This window comes from Pseudophryne corroboree, chromosome 4 (genome assembly GCF_028390025.1).
Source record: "Pseudophryne corroboree isolate aPseCor3 chromosome 4, aPseCor3.hap2, whole genome shotgun sequence".
NCBI lineage: Eukaryota > Metazoa > Chordata > Amphibia > Anura > Myobatrachidae > Pseudophryne > Pseudophryne corroboree.
In genome coordinates this window covers 866,996,091-867,019,333 of record NC_086447.1, presented here as the reverse complement: position 1 = coordinate 867,019,333, position 23,243 = coordinate 866,996,091, and the positions used below count along the sequence as shown (strand labels likewise).

The window sequence follows — 23,243 nt, the reverse complement described above, 5'->3', positions numbered from 1 at the left end:
TACACCCACACACCTACCCTACTCCCACCTATGCTACTCACACTGGTACACCTCACACCTACCCTACTCCTACCTATACTACTCACACTGGTACACCCTCACACCTAGCCCACCTGTACTACTCACACTGGTACATACTCATACCTACTCTACTCCCACCTATACTACTCACACTCTCACACTGCTACACCCTCACACCTACCCTACTCCCACCTATATTACTAAGGGGGACAATTACTAAGCAGTGATAAAAGTGGAGAAGTGAGCCAGTGGAGAAGTTGCTCATGGCAACCAATCAGGTGCTCTGTATATGTTTATAGTATGCAAATTATAAATGTTATGTCAATGCTGATTGGTTGCCATGGGCAACTTTTCTACTAGCTCACTTCTCCACTTTTATCACTGCATGTTCCCCATAGACTGGTACACCCTCACACCATGTCTGCTCCCACCTACTGTATACTGCTCTTACTGGTACACCCTCACACCTACCCTACACACATCTATACTGCTCACACTGAACATTGCTGTATGTGTGTATTTAGCAGACCTGTAATTATCTCCTCTTTCCTTTCCAGCCAAATTTTAAACAGAAGTTTGTATCATTATTGAAGAGGTTTAAAGTAAACGAAGATGTGAGTATTCCTGTAACGAGCACAAATATCCTTCTTATGTATGCCGCATATCACTGCATTGTTCTGGCCCATGCCACTATATAGCACTTACATCGTGTATATATATATATATATATACACTCCTCACATTGGGGGTAATTCCAAGTTGATCGCAGCAGGTATTTTGTTAGCAGTTGGTCAAAACCATGTGCACTGCAGGGGAGGCAGATATAACATGTGCAGAAAGAGTTAGATTTGGGTGGGTTATTTTATTTCTGTGCAGGGTAAATACTGGCTGCTTTATTTTTACACTGCAAATTAGATTGCAGATTGAACACACCCCACCCAAATCTAACTCTCCCTGCACATGTTATATCTGCCTCCCCTGCAGTGCACATGGTTTTGCCCAATTGCTAAAAAAAATTCCTGCTGCGATCAACTTGGAATTACCCCCATTGTGTCACCATCAGTTTACATGTAGATATATCATCTATACGCTTGTAAATATGAAACACTCCGAGTCCTCACACTGGTGCTGTGCAGAGTAGGTTACAAAATGAGTGTCAGTGACGCCTCTATCAAAATGCGCACAGAAAGAGCATATTGTCGCCCATATACAGGTTTTAAGCTGTTATAAAGATGTTGGTGCCAGCAGCATGGGCTCCCTCTGAGTTAGGCGCACGGCACAGAACTTCTGATACACTTGTGTCTCTGTTTTACGCCATTCCCTTTATGTGCAACAAGTACATTTGTTTTTGGCAATATATAAACTGCTATAACCCCCCTAATACAGCAGAAACAAACTTTCAGTCGTCTGCACACTAAAATAAACAAGAAAAATGCTTGAGTTTACTCTGAAAGTATGTCCTATGCCTGAGCGATGCCTAAAGCACCAATCAGTGCCAGCAGAACATTCGCAAACAGCCAATCACAACCAGAAAGCTAGAGCCATTGACCGCCTTTATAATCTGGTAATCCAGGTCATGTGCTACATCACGCCCTTCCGCACTTGGCCAATGTTAGCGCGCTCCCACCCTGCCCTGTCTGCCCGTCTAGGCGCAGGCTGCTGGAGACAGGAAGAATGATGGAAATCTGCATAAGAGCACATATGCGTTCTCATACTGTTCTGGGGATGTGCAGAGCAATTTCACGCAACTTCAGTCACGCCAACTGACGCAGTGCTCACTGTGTATCATTCCCATTGTGACATCATATAGTCCCCAGGTGCTTGTCGGCACCACTGTATACGTTGTGTCTACCAGCCGCACTGTGGGCCTAATTCAGTGTTGATCGCAGCAGCAAATTTGTTAGCAAATGGACAAAACCATGGGGGTCATTCCGAGTTGATCGCTAGCTGCCGTTGTTCGCAGCGCAGCGATCAGGCTAAAAATCGGCATTTCTGCGCATGCGTATGCACCGCAATGCGCAGGCGCGTCATACGGGTACAATGGGCATCGTGGGTTTGCACAGAGTGTAACGAACATTCCAGTCGCACGGCCGAACGCAGGAAGATTGACAGAAAGGGGTCGTTTCTGGGTGTCAACTGACTGTTTTCAGGGAGTGCTTAGAAAAACGCAGGCGTGGCAGAAAAAACGCAGGCGTGGCAGGGCGTTCACTGGGCAGGTGTGTGACGTCAAAAGCCGTCCATCCGTCGTTAGAATCAACGCACACGAAGAGTAACTACAGGGATGGTCTTGTTTTGCACAAAACAATTTTGCAGGCGCTCTGCTGCACAAGTGTTCGCACTTCTGCAAAGCGAAAATACACTCCCAGGTGGGCGGCGACAATACGTTTGCAAGGCTGCTAAAAACTGCTAGCGAGCGATCAACTCGGAATGACCCCCCATGTGCGCTGCAGAGAGAGTTAGATTTGGGTGTGGTGTGTTTAAACTGAAATCTAAATTGCAGTGTAAAAATAAAGCAGCCAGTATTTACCCTGCACAGAAACAATATAACCCACCCAAATCTAACTCTCTCTGCACATGTTATATCTACCCCACCTGCAGTGCACATGGTTTTGCCCAACTGCTAACAAATTTGCTGCGGCGATCAATTCTGAATTACCCCCTGTGTACATCGGTGTGGGACTCATTCTCCTCTCTTGTCCATCAGCCTCTAGATGCAGAGCGCACAAGTCGGGAACAGGAGGAAGATGAGGAACTGGGACTCCTGTATGATAGCCTGGATGAGTGCAATAACAGTGAGAGTGGATTTGACATAGAGGACGATGACAGCGTCATGAGCACCCCAAAGCCCACACTGAGGTGAGGAGAAATTCCTTGCTAATAACACTCAGCAACAGGGCACTGTGGGGGGGGAACCCAGTTGTGGGTGAAGGGGGGTGAATTGACGTTGCAGGTGTTGAAACGCAGACAACAGCACCACATCTCGCGCGCCTGGCGGGCCGCTCTCCCCCTGAATTTGCACAGTTTTATACGCAGCACCATGGGGCTGTGAACAAAATTGTGTGAGTCAGAGGTGCCAAAAAGTTTTCACGCCCGCAACTGGATCCCTCCCTATGAGTTTCCTTTGACACTACAACTATTAATCATGGTACCTTATTTGTCAGGAACTTTATCCATTTTCGCTGCTTTGTAACCAAAGAAGACCTATTATAATGAGACAATACACTCTATGTAATTTGGGGCTTGTCCTAAAAGTGCTGGGAGGCCGATCATTGTAATGTTTGGTAAAATGGATGCAGTGACCTTGTCTGGAGTCGTAATGTCAACACTTAGTATGATGACGTAGCTGAGATGTTTACATGAAACATGTCATCAACTGCCGAATGTTGACATGTGAAATGTCAGCGTTCTGCACAGTACCGACATTAGGGTTAACTTGTGAGAGGGAGAGTTAGCGTTAGGCTGTGGGGGTAGGGATAGGGGTAGCATACTCCCCACTGAATCTCTGCGTCAGCTGACCACTTGACACAAGACACTGCAGGAGCCGTCGCAGCAGGTGAGTGAAACCTCTACACTAATGGGACTGTTTTGTCGACTTTCTAATAATGGGCCTAATTCAAGGTTGATTGCATAAGCTAAATCTTCCTCTAATGGGCAAAACCATGTGCAGTGCAGGGGGGGCAGATATAACATGAGCAGAGAGAGTTAGATTTGGGTGGGATGTGTTCAAACTGAAATCTAAATTGCAGTGTTAAAATAAAGCAGCCAGTATTTACCCTGCACAGAAACAATATAACCCACCCAAATCGAACTCTCTCTGCACATGTTACATCATCCCCACCTGCAGTGCAACACGGTTTTGCCCATTAGTGGAAGATTTTGCTTTTGCAATCATCCTTGAATTAGGCCCAATGTTGACATTTCATCATGGTGAATGTTGACGTGATTAATGTCAACAAAATAATAAAAATTGTCCACCCATAAAAGCTATACTATAGACGGGGCCTACAGTTGGTGGATTCTTCTCTACAACGACTGAAAGTGGAAGAAGACACTAGCTCAAACCTTATTGGTTCATGGTTAAAAATCTAATCATAAGCGCTCAATTTAATGTTGTGTCAGTGGCTTGTGTATATTTTACTTTCCACTCATTTGTAAGATGCCTGTGACCAGCTCAGAATGTTCATCATGTGATGTTCTGTCTTTGTTTCTTGCACTGCACAGCTCAATATTTGTCCTTTCATGTAGGAGATACTTTGAGGGTGTTTCCAATTCTGGGTCTCAGACTGAGATCGGCAGCATCAACAGCCAGAAGGGAACAGACAAAAACGCTCTCACCGTAAGTGTTTACAAAATACTGCAAATACTGTTGGCTAATTATGATTAATTACATAATTACAGAATTTGAAGTCTATTTTTATAAATAAAATGATAATGATTTGTTCAGTAAATTCTGACTACAGAGTTTGCATGTCGGGTATGTATCATTTAGGCTTCCTGCTATGTGCAGATTAACACAGAGTAAAGGTGTATGGTTCCCTACTTGTTGGTGACTTGTAAAGGGGAACATGTTAGTGTTTGGTACACAGGTTAGACGGCTCTATAGAAAACATACTGTAGGTATATTGTACCATGAGCCAACATAGTAACGTGATTCCGCCCTCCTTCTGTTCCGTCCTCTCTTCTTTTCCTGGTCTTCTTTCTGTTCTGACTTTTTTTTATTATGTGACATCTTGCAGAGTTTCATCAATTTACTCAGCTGTTGTTATTACTTATTTTTTAAGCGTTAACGTATTTCGCCATGCATTAAGGGGCTCATTTTACAAACAAGTTTTTTCATTACCTTTAGATGTGCTGTGATGCAGAGTTCTTATAGCAATGTAACAGTTTCCTTACCCCTTCTCCCACCATCATCTTGTCAAAATAGAATGGTCATCTGGTCAAAATCCTGATTTCTTTTTCATCCACTAGGGGTCACTGGAGTACTCTTGGGATATGGACGGCTTAGCAGGAACAAAGGCACTGAATATTTAAATTTAGAACTCTCCACCCCTCCATATCCCCGAGTACCTCAGTGTACTACCTCAGTGTTTTTTCTGTGCTCACAGCACTAACAAGGCTTGTGGGAAGTTCCCACACTTTGTGGAAGATTTTATTAATTTTTCATTTTTACTTTTTACAATAGCACATCCCTTCCCAGTTTCTGGAAAAACATGGGTCCGGGATAGTGCCGCTGCACGGACAGCGCATGGCGTGTCGGTCCTCACAAAGAGCACCCTCACAGCCACAGGCAGCCCACTGTCTCCTGCAACAGCTGGACGGAGCTTACAGATAGAAGCCCCGTCGCAGCCATGACCTGAAGAGCTGGACGGAGCTTACAAATAGAAGCCCCGTCTCAGCCATGACCGGAAGATTACAGAGCCGTCGCAGCCTCCCTACAACAAGGTAGGCTGGGGAAACGGGGCGGTCAGCGCAGGCTGCCGCCCCGCGGTGTGGGTCAGTGTTGTAATGCCGCCGTACGCCCGCACCAGCCGCTCCGTCCGGCCGCCCCAGCCGCTCCGTCCAGCCGCTCCGTCCGGCCGCCCCAGCCGCTCCGTCCGGCCGCCCAGCACCGTCCAGGACGCTCCGTCAATGCTGTACAGCGCTGAGAGGGTGAGAACCGCGCCGCTCCGGGCAGCCGACCTCCGCTGCTCAGCAAGAGTTGTCCCTCGCCTCCCTGCAAAGCCTTTCCGGCGCTCCCCGCTGAGACACAGCGCTACAGGGAGTACAGGGGAAGGGGGGGGGGGGGGTGTAATCTGGCTGATTACAGCGGCAAGGGTATGTAAAGGGCTGCCATACCTATATAAAAGGCAGAGTTAATGTATGATAGGCTATTGAGCCTATATTAATATTGGATGTATTAACACTGGAGGTACTGGAGGCTTGTATTGTAAACTGCCTGTGATTTTCACTGTATAATAGGCTATTGAGCCTATATTAACACTAGAGCATGTATTGTACCCTGCCTGTGATTATCACTGTATAATAGGCTATTGAGCCTATATTAACACTGAAGCAATTGTAACTTGTCCTGTGATTATCAGTGTCAGCATGGCATGGGGGCCATTTTAACCTTGCTTCCTGTTTCTTCCAGTTTGTAATTCCAGAACATTCCTGCCCTACATCTCTACGCCACCGGAGGCGCAGGGGTGTTAGTGGGAATTTTGGTTCAGGTTTCACATAGGCTGCCCATGTGAACTGCATTTCGGCCATAAGTAGATAGATATATATTACACACCTTAAGATAATAATTTTACTGAGTCGTGCAAGTGTCTGTCCTTTGGCTATTGTGTTGTCTGTCTGCATAAGGAGTAAGGCTCCAGCACAGACTAAAAAGGCTTTTAAACAATGTCTGGACATAAATCTACCACATGTTCACTATGTTTTGTAGGTTTTCAGGAAGCCGGTTCATTCCCAGATCCTATGTTAAGCATTGGCAATTCAAATTGACTCTGCTCGACAGGAGCGGTAAGATCAGAGTCTCAAAAGTTACTCCGCCAGCTATTACGGAGGGTGTTAATTTAACTGATCTTATAATTTACACATTTATTCTATGTGGCAGACCTGACAATTCTATGTCAAATCTCACAGCGCTAAATACAAGTGAGGAGGGCACATTGCTAATGACCAGTGAGTCAGTCTCTGAAATTTACAGAGAATAAGGAGCCTCTAACATCTAATCCGTCGTATTTACTAAACGACAGATCTTCAATGGGTTTCTTACTTAGGATATCTCACTAAGATTTAAGGCTATTTACCTGTGTCCACACAGTGACATCTAAATTGGAGAATCCACCATTGGTGAATTCGTCTGTGCCAAACCTTATAAAGACCCAAGATACATTTGGGTCACTGGGGCGCTCTGTGTATGGAAACAATGACGATCACTTTATACTTATTGTTAATGAGAAGCTGCTGAGTATCTCGGTACAGCGTCTGCTGCCGCCTGTTACCTTGCTTCTCGTTTTTCATCGTCGCTAGTTTCAGCACTACAAGGTCAGAAGTTGTTTGGTCCTAAATTTGACAAAATGCCTCCTCCGATATCAGAAATACTCTGGTCCGGCGTTTAAAGCTTTTAGACTTCAGTCTTTTCAAGGCGGTGGTACAAAAACAGTCGCGCCTTGTAACGCCAGGGCGCTAAAGTCACAACAAGCCAGTGGCTTGACGGGCTCTCAGCCCATCTCGAATTTCCGATTGTGGAAGCGCGCCTTTACACGTTACATTTGCCGGGTTTCTAGCCATCCACTCATGGATGTATCCGCTATTTAGGGTTAAAAGACAAGACTGCTTCTGTCGGACGAAATAAGGCGTTTTGGCACGTTGCCATTCAGTCTCTGCTGGTTTCAGCAGTTTTTATTTCCAGGTCTGGTACACCAACAAAGTCAGGGTTATTATTCCCGTCTGTTTGTGGTACCGAAGCCGGAGGGCTCCGTCGCAGTCTCAATCAGCAAGTCACTTATTACAGATTGAAGATGGATTTTCTGCGGTTAGTATTTGCATATTTGGAGCCACAAGATTGCATGATTGCGCTTGATCTCCAGGATGCGTACTTACACATTCCGGTTTGGTCACCTCATCACAGGTTCTTGCGTTTTGCAATACGCCACAACCATTAACCGTTTCAGGTTCTACCGTTTGGCCTCTTGTCAGCGCCTCGGGTATTCACCAAAGTGATGTGTGTGATGTTAGCTCATCTCAGATCCCTGGCAGTGACAATCGTTCCATACTTAGACGATCTGCTCATAAGAGCTCCGTCTCAACAGATGCTCCTCCAACTTGCGCTGCTAACGTACACCACGGTTGCAGTGTCAAGTTCAAAAACAATCGCATCTAATTCCGTCTCAACGACTTCAATTCCTAGGTATGATTCCAGATACGGTAAATCAAAGAATTTACCTACTACACCAGAAAGAACAGATTATACGCCATCTGGTACAATTAGTGCTCAAGCCACGCACACTATCGGTACATTGGTGTATTCGCCTATTAGGAACAATGATGGGCTTTTGAAGCGCTTCAGTTCGGAGGTTTTCACTCGCGTATCCCACAGGGGGGCGAGGGTGTCTCTACTCTGGGCGAGAGTCTCAGAGGTTGGGGAGTTGTAGTTTAAAATGGTCAGCGACAGGGTTTCTAAACGGATCACGACAGATTGCTGTCTATAAAGGTCCTGGAACTCCGTGCAATTTACTATGCACTACATGCTTCGCTCTCAGACTGTCCAAGGCCAGTCACACAACGCGACGGCAGTCGCATACACAACAACCAGGGTGGAACGAGAAGCCGCATGGCAATGCGGGAAGTAGCTCGAATCCTCAATTGCCCAGAATACCACAAGGTGATATTGTAGACTGGGTTCATTCCGGGAGTGGACATCTGTTAGACAGATGATCTCAGCCGTCGGGATTTTCATCCAGGAGACTGGGCATTAAATCCAGAGGTGTTTCACAGGTTGGTCCACAGGTGGGGTTACCCTCAGGTGGACATGATGGCATCTCGCCACAATTACAAACGCCCACTATGTGTCCAGAACGACAGTTCCCAAGGGCAGTGGCGGTGAATGCTCTCACAATCGCGTGGCCGTACAGCCTCGTGTATCTGTTTCCACCGTTTTCCGCTGTTCTCTCCGTTGCTAAAACGGATCATAAGAGAGTCCGTCACAGTCATACTAGTGATATCTCATGGGTCTCGGAGAGTTCGGTTCTCGATTCTCCGAGGACTACTCGCAGACGATCCTTGGCCGCTCATACTACGTCCAACCCGTTACAACAGGGGCCGTTCTTTTACCCCTATTTAGCGCGGCTGCGGTTGACGAGGTGGTTGTTGAGACCGCCCTCTTCAGAAGAAAGAGAGGGCATTATAGTATCGGTTATACCAACCATGTTACGAGCTAGGAAGCCGGTTACGGCAGCTCATTATTACAGAATTTGGCGTGCCTATATAGGTTGGTGTGAAGCTCGGAAGTTTCCGACATCATTTTTCAAGTTACCCGTATTCTGTTATTTTTACAGACGGGGTTGGATTGAGGACTGCGTTTATCTACACTGAAGGTGCAGGTATCTGTGTTGTCAATTTATTTTCAAAGACGATTGGCTCCATTGCCGTCGATACACATTTTTCTGCAGGGTGTCCTCAGAGTACAGCCTCCATTTATCCCACCTACAGCGCCATGGGACTTGAATTTGGGTTCAGATTTCTTACAGTCTTCATATTTTGAACCCTTACAGCAAGTGGATATGAAGTTTCTGACTTGGAAAACGTTTTTTCTTCTAGCCTTAGCTTCGGCAAGGCGTTTTTCAAATTTGGGTGCCTTGTCTTGCAAGCCACCGTATTGGTGTTTCCTGATGACAGAGCGTAATTTCGGACGATTTCCGATTTCTTACCAAAGCTAGTGTCATCTTTTCACATCAATCAACCAATAGTGGTTCCTGTGTTGACAGTACATTCTAGAATTCTGAATGTGGTACGCGCATTACGCGTTTATATGTCCCGAACGTCTACAGTTCGTAATACGGATACGTTGTTTGTTCTCTATGATGCTGCCAAGTGGGGTTGGCCAGCTTCTCAGCAGACCTTATCCAGATGGATAAAACTGACTATACGTCAGGCTTACCTTAAGGCTAAGTTGCAGTCGCCTACATCAGTAATAGCTCATCCCACAGGTTCTGTGGGAACGTCATGGCCAGCTGGTCGTGGAGCTTCTACAACACAGCTTGACCGTGCGGCTACATGGTCTTCAGTGCACACGTTTGTGCGCTTTTACAAGTTTGATACGTTTGCGGCATCAGCATCTAGCTTTGGCCGCCTAGTGTTACAGGTGTCAAACAGCTCTCCCTCCCACGGGGGAAGCTTTGGTACGTCCCAAGAGTACTCCAGTGACCCCTAGTGGATGAAAAAGAAAATAGGATTTTGGTACTTACCAGGTAAATCCTTTTCTTTGAATCCATAGGGGGCACTGGACGCCCACCCAGAGCAGTTTTACCTGGGTTGTATTAAGCTCAGGGGATCTTATGGTAACACATTTTCACCGACTGGTTCAAATTATAAAGTTCTATCGGTTATGGTGTCAACTGTTTCGTTGGCAGTAACGTTATGTGTCAACTTTGTTGTCCGTTATGTTATAAGAATTCTCCATTGTCAACCTCTCTATAGTTCCTGTTCGGCTCAGTAAAAACACTGAGGTAGTACACTGAGGTACTCGGGGATATGGAGGGGTGGAGAGTTCTAAATTTAAATATTCAGTGCCTTTGTTCCTGCTAAGCCGTCCATATCCCAAGAGTACTCCAGTGCCCCCTATGGATTCAAAGAAAAGGATTTACCTGGTAAGTACCAAAATCCTATTTTTTCAGTCATTGCAACCAAGATAAATCAGCTGCAATTGTAGTTGCAATGCATGCGTGAAACTAAATGTGGATATTCCCCGCTTATGTGCCAATAGCAGTCATCAAAAGCTGTGTACACTTATGGTACCCACACACGGTGCGATTATCGCATACTATTTGATCTTTTTAGTTAAAATAGCATTGCGTCTAGTTCACATCGCACCATGTTTAGTTTAACTTGCGATGCGATGCGCGCTTCCGTGTAGTCAATATCGCAAGGCAAAATATTATGTGCAGGCAGGTATTTCTGAACTACATCGCATACATTACATATTGTAGTGTAGTTCAAATCGCATACCACTAAAGTACAAATTGTATAGCTCAAATCGCACAGATAGCACCGTGTGTGGCAGGGACGTGCAGGCAGGGGAGGCAGTGCCTCCCCTGTCATTAATGATTAAGATAATACAAAGAAGATGCATATGACACATATTCTGTGTCATATGTATCCTCTTAATATTATTCTTATCATTGCTCCTCTCTTTATGTGTTTGGGAGGCACCGATCGTGGTGCCTCCCATTGTCACTGGGGAAAGGTATGTGAGCGGGGGGCGGGCACGGGCGGGGCCTAGCCATGGGCAGTAAAAGCCCATTGAAAATATAAGGGAAAGCGGCACCATTAGAGGTGCCGCTTTCATACAGGAACGTGCTTTCAACCTATGAAAGCATGTCCCTGTCCAGTGAGGCCACAGTGATTGGCCAGCGGATCTGTCACTAGATCCGCTGTCAATTACTGTGTGGGCGACAGTGGCGGAGGAGGTGCGGGCAGCTGGATGCGGCGGTGGTGCGGGCGGCGGGATGCAGCGGTGGTGTGGGCGGCGGAAGTTTACCTTTATCCTGCAATCCTGCAGAGTTTGGCAGCGGAGCGGTACCAGTTTAAAAAATGGCAGCTCAGCTTAATTTTTTAAATTCAAGATGGCCGCCGCGAGCCAATCACGGCTCGTCGCGTCATCGCCCGCCCCCTCCAACTGACTTATATAAGTCAGCGCGAGGCAGCAGAGCGTCAATCCGACGGCGGAGGAGGAGCTGTGAAGAGCTCCTGAAGAAAGAAGACGGCGGAAGTCCTGGATGGGCGGCGGCTATGCAAAAGAGCTTGGCAGCCGCCCACCAGGTGAAGATGATGGAAGCCCTTGGGAAGGCGGCGGCCACGCAAAAGAGCTTATAGGCCGCCGCCTCCCAGGTGAAGACGTTGGAAGCCCTTGGGAGGCGGCGCCCCCCCCCCCCCCCCCCCCCGAGGTGAAGATGCTGGAAGCCCTGGGTAGGTGGCATCCCCCCAGGTGAAGACGCAGGAAGCCCTGGGAAGGCGGCGCCAACGCAAAAGAGCTTAAAGGCCGCCGCCCCCAGGTGAAGATCCAGTCTAATAAAACTTTTAGTTTTACGACTGTGTGGTGTTTTATTTTAATATTTTCTTTACAGGTGCCAGCGGGCCCTTTATGTCTGGGCATGCCGGCACTTGTGGTTCTCCAAGTGCCGACATTCTGGGGCAGGCTTGCTGGGACCTGTAGGCCACCTGTAAAGAACAATATTAACATACAATGAACCCCGCACCCACCGCCACCAGGGGTGCGGGGCATAGCACTGGGCTATGAGCCCAGTGCTGGTTGTTGCTCGGGAGGGGGGACCCCATTTTTATATTTTGGGGTTCCCACTTTCTGAGGAATTCCAGCCCTGGGCTGACTGGCTCGGGGGGGATGATTAATGTTATGGCAGGGGACCCCACACTGAGTGTCTCCCCTGCTATGGCATTACTCCCCCTGGCTGGTTCTGCCTAGTGCTGGTTTTACGGGGGGGGGGGGGGGGGGGCTTGTTAGCTGCCAGTGCCTGCCCAGCCAGTGACCTCACCGCACGTCACTGGTGTGTGGGCACCATTACACTAGTGTTATACCTGGTGGATAAGATCAGTCGGAAATCAGATAGATCACTGTACTCCGCCGACACGCACACAAGCTGCCCTTACTCAACTTTACCCTTAGATGCATTTTCACTTAGCTGCCTTGGAAATCTGTAAGATGAATGCAGAAGCCTTTTTGGCCCAGGAAACAGAGTGTGGGCTTCCAGTTCCCTTGGTGAGTTCTTGTACAATCCTTATTTAGGAAGTTGTAGGCTTCTCTACTGTCTCTACTCTTCTCTACATCCAGTGGCGTAACTAGAAATTTTTCTCCCCCAAGCCAAAAAATTCTTCGCCCCCCCCCCCCCCCCTCCCCCCCCCCCCTCCCCCCCCTCCCCCATATACCCCATAATTGGCACTAGTAAAGGGTCAAACATGCCAAAAGGGGGCGTGGCTTTGTTGAAATGGGTGTGGTTTCGCATAAAGGGGCGTGGCATTGCAGGAAAAGACTACCTTATACCCCAGTTTTGCAACCTGCACGCCCAGACGTTAGCCACCACAGGAAAGAAAAATAATCCTGATTCATGCCCCTTACATTAGTTGTCATTTTTCCTCCTTATAGTAATGCCCAGTATACATTATGCCACATACTGCAATGGCCCTTAGACATTATGCCACACACAATAATGCACATGACACAATATGCACACACTGTAATGCCCCCGACACATTATGCCACACACCATAATGCCTGTGACACATTATGACAGGAATCGCAATGCCCATATGCAGTGCTACACACTGCAATGCCCCTGATACATTATAGCACATACAATGTCTGTGACACATTATGACACACACCGCAATGATCCTGAGACATTATACCACATACCACAATGCCCGTGATATAGTATACAACACACCGTAATGCCTGACACATTATGACACACACCGCAATGTCCGTGATACATTATGCCACACACTGCAATGACCCTGAGACATTATACCACATATCACAATGCCCGTGATATAGTATACCATACACACGTAATGCCTGTGACACATACCGCAATGCCCGTTATACCCTATGCCACACACCGCAATGCCCGTTATACATTATGCCACACTGCAATCCCCCTGAGACACAATGCCCGTGATATAGTATGCCACACACCGTAATGCCTGTGACACATTATGACACACACAGCAATGTCCGTGATACATTATGCCACACACCGTAATGCCCATTACACATTAAGTTCTACAGTAAGGCTTCTAATTACTTTTCTCTGACGTCCTTGTGGATGCTGGGACTCCGTCAGGACCATGGGGAATAGCGGCTCCGCAGGAGACTGGGCACAAAAGTAAAAGCTTTAGGACTACCTGGTGTGCACTGGCTCCTCCCCCTATGACCCTCCTCCAAGCCTCAGTTAGATTTTTGTGCCCGAACGAGAAGGGTGCACACTAGGTGGCTCTCCTGAGCTGCTTAGTGAAAAAAGTTTAAGTATAGGTTTTTTATTTTCAGTGAGTCCTGCTGGCAACAGGTTCACTGCACCGAGGGACTAAGGGGAGAAGAAGCGAACTCACCTGCGTGCAGAGTGGATTGGGCTTCTTAGGCTACTGGACATTAGCTCCAGAGGGACCGATCACAGGCCCAGCCATGGATGGGTCCCAGAGCCGCGCCGCCGGCCCCCTTACAGAGCCAGAAGACAGAAGAGGTCCAGAAATCGGCGGCAGAAGACGTCCTGTCTTCAATAAGGTAGCGCACAGCACCGCAGCTGTGCGCCATTGCTCTCAGCACACTTCACACTCCGGTCACTGAGGGTGCAGGGCGCTGGGGGGGGGCGCCCTGAGACGCAATAAAAACACCTTAGATGGCGAAAAATACATCACATATAGCTCCTGGGCTATATGGATGCATTTAACCCCTGCCAGTTTTCCTTAAAAAAGCGGGAGAAAGGCCGCCGAGAAGGGGGCGGAGCCTATCTCCTCAGCACACAAGCGCCATTTTCCCTCACAGCTCCGCTGGAAGGACGTCTCCCTGACTCTCCCCTGCAGTCCTGCACTACAGAAACAGGGTAAAACAAGAGAGGGGGGGCACTAATTTGGCAGATTAATCAATACAGCAGCTATATAAGGGAAAAACACTTATATAAGGTTATCCCTGTATATATATAGCGCTCTGGTGTGTGCTGGCAAACTCTCCCTCTGTCTCCCCAAAGGGCTAGTGGGGTCCTGTCCTCTATCAGAGCATTCCCTGTGTGTGTGCTGTGTGTCGGTACGTTTGTGTCGACATGTATGAGGAGGAAAATGGTATGGAGGCGGAGCAATTGCCTGTAATAGTGATGTCACCCCCTAGGGAGTCGACACCTGACTGGATGGTCTTATGGAAGGAATTACGTGATAACGTTAGCACTTTACAAAAGACTGTTGACGACATGAGACAGCCGGCAAATCAGTTAGTACCTGTCCAGGCGTCTCAAACACCGTCAGGGGCTCTAAAGCGCCCGTTACCTCAGATGGTCGACACAGACCCAGACACGGACACTGACTCCAGTGTCGACGGTGAGGAAACAAACGTGATTTCCAGTAGGGCCACACGTTACATGATCACGGCAATGAAGGAGGTTTTGAACATTTCTGATACTACAAGTACCACAAAAAAGGGTATTATGTGGGGTGTGAAAAAACTACCCGTAGTTTTTCCTGAATCAGATGAATTAAATGAGGTGTGTGATGAAGCGTGGGTTTCCCCCGATAAAAAACTGCTAATTTCTAAAAAATTATTGGCATTATACCCTTTCCCGCCAGAGGTTAGGGCGCGTTGGGAAACACCCCCTAGGGTAGATAAGGCGCTCACACGCTTATCAAAACAAGTGGCGTTACCGTCTCCTGATACGGCCGCCCTCAAGGAGCCAGCTGATAGGAAGCTGGAAAATATCCTAAAAAGTATATACACACTGTAATACTGCGACCAGCAATCGCCTCAGCCTGGATGTGCAGTGCTGGGGTGGCTTGGTCGGATTCCCTGACTGAAAATATTGATACCCTGGACAGGGACAGTATATTATTGACTATAGAGCATTTAAAGGATGCATTTCTATATATGCGAGATGCACAGAGGGATATTTGCACTCTGGCATTAAGAGTAAGTGCGCTGTCCATTTCTGCCAGAAGAGGGTTATGGACGCGACAGTGGTCAGGTGATGCGGATTCCAAACGGCATATGGAAGTATTGCCGTATAAAGGGGAGGAGTTATTTGGGGTCGGTCTATCGGACCTGGTGGCCACGGCAACGGCTGGGAAATCCACCTTTTTACCCCAGGTCACCTCTCAGCAGAAAAAGACACCGTCTTTTCAGGCTCAGTCCTTTCGTCCCCATAAAGGCAAGCGGGCAAAAGGCCACTCATTTCTGCCCCGGGGCAGAGGAAGGGGAAAAAGACTGCAGCAGGCAGCCTCTTCCCAGGAACAGAAGCCCTCCCCCGCTTCTGCCAAGTCCTCAGCATGACGCTGGGGCCTTACAAGCGGACTCAGGTACGGTGGGGGGCCGTCTCAAGAATTTCAGCGCGCAGTGGGCTCACTCGCAAGTGGACCCCTGGATCCTGCAGGTAGTATCTCAGGGGTACAAATTGGAATTCGAGACGTCTCCCCCTCGCCGGTTCCTGAAGTCTGTTTTACCAACGTCTCCCTCCGACAGGGAGGCGGTATTGGAAGCCATTCACAAGCTGTATTCCCAGCAGGTGATAATCAAGGTACCCCTCCTGCAACAGGGAAAGGGGTATTATTCCACGCTGTTTGTGGTACCGAAGCCGGACGGTTCGGTGAGACCTATTTTAAATCTGAAATCCTTGAACACTTACATACAAAGGTTCAAATTCAAGATGGAGTCACTCAGAGCAGTGATAGCGAACCTGGAAGAAGGGGACTATATGGTGTCTCTGGACATCAAGGATGCTTACCTCCATGTCCCAATTTGCCCTTCTCACCAAGGGTACCTCAGGTTTGTGGTACAGAACTGTCACTATCAGTTTCAGACGCTGCCGTTTGGATTGTCCACGGCACCCCGGGTCTTTACCAAGGTAATGGCCGAAATGATGATTCTTCTTCGAAGAAAAGGCGTCTTAATTATCCCTTACTTGGACGATCTCCTGATAAGGGCAAGGTCCAGGGAACAGTTAGAGGTCGGAGTAGCACTATCTCAAGTAGTACTACGACAGCACGGGTGGATTCTAAATATTCCAAAATCGCAGCTGATTCCGACGACACGTCTGCTGTTCCTAGGGATGATTCTGGACACAGTCCAGAAAAAGGTGTTTCTCCCGGAGGAGAAAGCCAGGGAGTTATCCGAGCTAGTCAGGAACCTCCTAAAACCAGGCCAAGTGTCAGTGCATCAATGCACAAGGGTCCTGGGAAAAATGGTGGCTTCTTACGAAGCGATTCCATTCGGCAGATTCCACGCAAGAACTTTTCAGTGGGATCTGCTGGACAAATGGTCCGGATCGCATCTTCAGATGCATCAGCGGATAACCCTGTCTCCAAGGACAAGGGTGTCTCTCCTGTGGTGGTTGCAGAGTGCTCAGCTTCTAGAGGGCCGCAGATTCGGCATTCAGGACTGGGTCCTGGTGACCACGGATGCCAGCCTGAGAGGCTGGGGAGCAGTCACACAGGGAAGAAATTTCCAGGGCTTGTGGTCAAGCATGGAAACGTCATTTCACATAAATATCCTGGAACTAAGGGCCATTTACAATGCCCTAAGTCAAGCAAGGCCTCTGCTTCAGGGTCAGCCGGTGTTGATCCAGTCGGACAACATCACGGCAGTCGCCCACGTAAACAGACAGGGCGGCACAAGAAGCAGGAGAGCGATGGCAGAAGCTGCAAGGATTCTTCGCTGGGCAGAAAATCATGTGATAGCACTGTCAGCAGTGTTCATTCCCGGAGTGGACAACTGGGAAGCAGATTTTCTCAGCAGACACGATCTCCACCCGGGAGAGTGGGGACTTCATCCAGAAGTCTTCCAAGTGATTGTAAACCGTTGGGAAAAACCAAAGGTGGACATGATGGCGTCCCGCCTCAACAAAAAACTAGACAGGTATTGCGCCAGGTCAAGGGACCCTCAGGCAATAGCGGTGGACGCTCTGGTAACACCGTGGGTGTACCAGTCAGTGTATGTGTTCCCTCCTCTGCCTCTCATACCAAAGGTACTGAGGATTATAAGACGGAGAGGAGTAAGAACTATACTCGTGGCTCCGGATTGGCCAAGAAGGACTTGGTATCCGGAACTTCAAGAGATGCTCACGGAGGATCCGTGGCCTCTACCTCTAAGAAGGGACCTGCTTCAGCAAGGACCCTGTCTGTTCCAAGACTTACCGCGGCTGCGTTTGACGGCATGGCGGTTGAACGCCGGATCCTGAAGGAAAAAGGCATTCCAGATGAAGTCATCCCTACCCTGATCAAAGCCAGGAAGGATGTAACTGCACAACATTATCACCGTATTTGGAGGAAATATGTTGCGTGGTGCGAGGCCAGGAAGGCCCCGACAGAGGAATTTCAACTAGGTCGTTTCCTGCATTTCCTGCAAACAGGATTGTCCATGGGCCTAAAATTAGGATCCATTAAGGTTCAAATTTCGGCCTTGTCGATTTTCTTCCAGAAAGAATTGGCTTCAGTTCCTGAAGTCCAGACTTTTGTAAAGGGGGTACTGCATATACAGCCTCCCTTTGTGCCTCCAGTGGCACCCTGGGATCTCAATGTGGTTTTGGGATTCCTAAAATCACATTGGTTCGAACCACTTGCCACAGTGGATTTAAAATATCTCACATGGAAAGTGGTAATGCTGTTGGCCCTGGCTTCAGCCAGGCGCGTATCAGAATTGGCGGCTTTATCCTATAAAAGCCCTTACCTGATTTTTCATTCGGATAGGGCGGAATTGAGGACTCGCCCTCAATTTCTCCCTAAGGTGGTTTCAGCGTTTCACCTAAACCAACCTATTGTGGTGCCTGCGGCTACTGGGGACTTGGAGGATTCCAAGTTACTGGATGTAGTCAGGGCCCTGAAAATATATGTTTCCAGGACGGCTGGAGTCAGGAAATCTGACTCGCTGTTTATATTGTATGCACCCAACAAGCTGGGTGCTCCTGCTTCTAAGCAGACTATTGCTCGTTGGATTTGTAGTACAATTCAGCTTGCACATTCTGTGGCAGGCCTGCCACAGCCAAAATCTGTCAATGCCCATTCCACAAGGAAGGTGGGCTCATCTTGGGCGGCTGCCCGAGGGGTCTCGGCTTTACAACTTTGCCGAGCAGCTACGTGGTCAGGGGAAAACACGTTTGTAAAATTCTACAAATTTGATACCCTGGCTAAGGAGGACCTGGAGTTCTCTCATTCGGTGCTGCAGAGTCATCCGCACTCTCCCGCCCGTTTGGGAGCTTTGGTATAATCCCCATGGTCCTGACGGAGTCCCAGCATCCACAAGGACGTCAGAGAAAATAAGAATTTACTTACCGTTAATTCTATTTCTCGTAGTCATGCTCGTTGCTAGGGGGTAGTGCTTGTTGCTAGGGCCGTGCTCCCAGTGTCACATATGCCCCCAGTGCCAGGTATTCCCCCACAGTGCCAGGTACTCACATGCCCCCAGTGCCAAATATAGCACCCCCACCATGTGCCAGGTACACATATACCCCCCCCCCCCTCCCCAGTGCCAAATATGCTCCCAGTACATCCACCACTACACCCCAATGTGCCATGTGGACCCTATGGGGGTCATTCCGAGTTGATCGCTCGCTAGCAGTTTTTTTTTTTTTTTTGATCAAGTAAATTTTTTATTGAAAATTTTTTCATTTGGTTACATAAGTGTGGTAAAAGAGAGAAAAGCAGAAAAGAAAAGGAAGAAGGCAACAGTTCAAAACATACAATTTACAATACAATGCATTGTGCTGATCAGTAGGTATTACATTGATTTACATTGTAAATTAAAACATAAGGCTTGTGGTGCTTGAAATGAGAGGGTTGTGCTCGGAGCGCTCGGTCCGGTCATTAAGACATTGTCGTCGCTACTTGCTTAGTATACGTGAGTAAAGGGGAGGTCACAATTACAAGTATAGGGTTGTGTGTGTCCACAGTCTCTGCCTATCACCGGGCTACGTCAATTCCGCACTCGGCCGCACCAACGTCCATCTGTCCCACTTACGGTGAAACTTGGACACAGAGTTGCGGGATAAGTACATTAGCCTTTCATGCCCTATGACCAAGGTTACCAGGGCTCTCCACTCCGATACTCTGGGAGGGGTCTCTGCAAACCAGGAGCGTGCAATGATGACCTTGGCATGCGTGATCAGACACAGGACATACTGATATGTGAGCAATGAATGGGTTTCTTCCAGGTCCACCCCGAAGAGGCAGGTTCTGGGATTAATTTGGGGAAGAGATGGGTCAGTAGTTAATATGTCAGACCAAACCCAAGTCCAAAATTCATAGACTTTCGGACAATTCCATAACAGATGCCAAAAACCAGCATCTGCCATCCGACATTTGGGGCATAAAGTGTCAGGTCTTAAACCAGCTCGTTGGAGAAGTAGAGGGGTTCGATAAACCCTGTGTAGGATAAAGAGATGCACCTGTTGATATCTAATGCAAGGAGTGGTAGACCTGGCGGAGCCCAGTATTTGTAGCCATTGTTCGTCTGACAGGGGGCCTATATCATCTTCCCAGCTCAGCCTAAGCGGATCTAAAGAGGCAGGTAGGGTTCTATTGTTTAGTGAGGCATATATTGTTGAAATTTTACCTGTGGAGGGTAAGCGTTGCAGCATAAGTTTAACTGGAGAAGGGGAGATGGAAGGGGCCGTTTTGAACTGGGTCTGTATGGCGTGTCTTAGTTGGAAGTATCTAAATAGGGCTGTGTTTGGGAGCTCGAATTCAGCCTGCAGTTGCGCAAATGATTTAAGATAACCATCCACATATAATTGCCCTAGGGAGGTCACCCCACTTTTTATCCAAATATTGTCTGTTGACAGCTTCTGAAGTTCCATATACGAACTATTAAACCATAAGGGTGAATCTGTTTCTAGGTCGGCCCAGTCATAGAGGTTGTGTACTTGTTTCCAGACCAACAGAGCCTGTCGCAGGATAGGAGGAAGACCCGTCACTGACATTCCCGAAAGCAAGAAAAGGAAGGGGGTGAAGGGGGGTCCAACCCAGTCTGTCAAATATACCTGTAGGGTCGAGCCACCCACTCCTGTGATCCAGCCGGAGAGGTGCACCAGCTGTGCTGCCAGATAATACAGCCTGAGATTAGGCAGGCTCGCCCCCCCAGTGAGTTTGGTCCTACAAAGTTTTTTTATAGCTATCCTCGCCGGTTTATGACCCCAGATAAAGGAAGATATGAGACTGTCAATGTTAGCAAATATTTTTTTAGGGAGGTAGATGGGGGAGTGTTGCAGGACATATAGGTACTTAGGCTGGATGGACATCTTAAAGAGATTGATGCGTCCCAATACTGTCAGTGGTAGTGCCTTCCATGTGTGGATCTTACTTTTAAAAAGGGCTGTGATAGGGTCTATGTTCCACTTGGCATATTCTGATGCTGGCCCCGTGACCCAAACACCCAAGTATTTAAATTTCAGAGTCCATTGCAGTGAGTGTGACGTGCATATCCCCTCCGGGATATGTCCTGAAATGGGAAAAATAAAGGATTTGTCCCAGTTTATACATAAGCCAGAGTATTCCCCAAATTCATTAATTGTGTGAAGCATAGCCCGGAGTGAGGCATCTGGGTCCCTAAGGAACAGCAACATATCGTCGGCATACAGTGAAATCTTATCCACCGTGGAGCCGGCTGCCAGTCCCTGAATATTCGGGTCGTCCCTTATCATACAAGCCAGTGGTTCTATAGCCAATGCAAACAGGGCCGGGGACAACGGGCAACCCTGTCGTGTGCCCCTGGCCAAAGAGAATGAGGACGAGGTATACCCATTAACAGAGACACGGGCTGCTGGAGAGGAGTACAGTAATCGAACCCACCCGATGAACACAGGGCCCAGGCCAAACCCGTGTAATACCTGCCAAAGGTAGGACCACTCAACCGAGTCGAAGGCCTTGGCGGCGTCGAGAGACACCACCACTGCCCCCGAACCCAGCAAGCCATCCCCCTGCAGGTGATAGAACAGCTTCCGTAGGTTTTGCATAGTGGACCTTCCCGGCATGAAGCCCGTCTGGTCCTGATGTATAATAGACCCGATGACCGCGTTCAGACGGATGGCAAGCATCTTTGCAAGAATTTTAACATCTGTGGACAGTAGTGAAATAGGGCGGTAGGAATCGGGAGCCTTGGGATCCTTCCCCGGTTTGGGCAGCACTATAATAGTGGCTTCAGACATGGACGGGGGAAGTTCACCAATTTCAAACAAGGTATTAAATAAATCTAATAAATAAGGACTGAAGTGGGAGTTGAATTTTTTATATATCTCCACTGGGAGGCCATCCCCACCAGGTGCCTTGGAAGAAGGGAGTGACGACACACCGCACTCCACCTCCTCCAGGGTGAAAGGAGCCTCAAGTGCTTCAAGCGCCTCCCGCGATAAATTGGGCAAATTCACCCGCGAGAGGTAGGAGTGCAGTTGCTCGTCGGTGTGGGAGACTCCTGACGAGTATAGTTTGGAATAAAAATGTTTAAATACCCCTGCTATGTCTTTCCCCGAGTAGCAGAGACTGCCATCCCCATCGGCAATACACTGAACAGTGCGAGAATGGGTTTCATCCCTGGCCAGGAAAGCCAGGCAACTGCCCCCCAGCTCTGCCTGAAAGTACTGCCTGTGACTGGAGAACAGCAGCCTACGCTTGGATTTATCAAAGAGGTAATCGGCCCACTCTCCCTGTGCGTGCAGCCACGCCTCCCGATCTGACCGGGAATGTGATTCTATGTATACAGATTCCAAATCACGGCAGGCCTGTTCGAGTCTCGCTTCCTCCCTCCTGTTAAACGACTTGATGCCGGCTATTCTTTTAATAAAGGTACCTCTAATATATGCTTTGTATGCATCATGTCGGACAGTGGGGGAGGAGTCTGGGGGGTTGCAATCAAGGAAGACTTTCCAGTCCGAGAGAAGGTCGGAGCCCTCTCCCATTAAATTCAACCAAAATGGGTGCAGTTTCCACTGATTGCTGCCCCTATCGTGCGTCATAGACAGCTTTAGTAAAACCGGTGAGTGGTCCGATATACCCCTGGACAAATATGTTAGTTCAGAAATTCTAGGCGATAATGTCGGGGAAATAAGGCACAAGTCTATCCGTGACCGTGTGTTATGGGTAGCGGAGTGACAGGAATAGTGCGCTATAGTAGGGTTTCGCACTCTCCAGATATCCATCCAGCCAAGCTCAGCAACAATTCTTGCAAAGGGGGTCGGGGCAGGGGGGAGGGAGGTGGAGTCGCGAGACTCCCGCCAGCGGTCTATAGACAAGTCCATGACGTTGTTGAAGTCACCCACACTAATAACCGGTGTGTCAGGGGATTGGGCTATAAAGTCAGCTACCTTACGTAGAACTTCACTGTTATAGGGGGGGGGGAATGTATATAGCCATGATATGATACAGTGCATGATGTATGACAGCACGTAAAAACACATAACGACCCTGAGGGTCAATGCTGCTATGCTCCAGGTGAAAGTTTACCGATTTTTTAACCAATATCGATACCCCTCTGGCGCTGGAGGAGAACGTGGAGTGGTAGGCCCACCCAACCCACGGTCTTTTAATGGCCATGACTTTACTACCATACAGATGAGTCTCAGAGAGGCATGCTATGTCAACTCTGTATTTTTGAAGTTGTTTCAGGACAAGTGAGCGTTTAATTTTATCATTTAAACCACGGACATTCCATCCCATCAGTCTAATCGTGTCCCTCCCCGTGGCGTCTGTATTAGATCCCATATCGTAGAGCGCTGTGAATGGGCACAAGGAGATAAGTCGTGGGAGACGGAAGGAGTATA

The 23,243-nt window shown here is 48.2% G+C and overlaps 1 protein-coding gene across 3 annotated transcripts in view; it reads left to right on the top strand.

Annotated features, from left to right (window-relative positions):
• Positions 1–23,243, top strand: part of LOC134910558 (phosphofurin acidic cluster sorting protein 2-like) — a 327,980-nt gene that overhangs the window by 162,460 nt on the left and 142,277 nt on the right. For all 3 annotated transcript variants that reach the window (XM_063918731.1, XM_063918732.1, XM_063918733.1), the window contains exons 9-11: positions 579–635; positions 2,726–2,877; positions 4,267–4,357. In XM_063918731.1, coding sequence (XP_063774801.1) covers positions 579–635; positions 2,726–2,877; positions 4,267–4,357 — 300 coding nt within the window. The remainder of the gene's footprint in view (positions 1–578; positions 636–2,725; positions 2,878–4,266; positions 4,358–23,243) is intronic.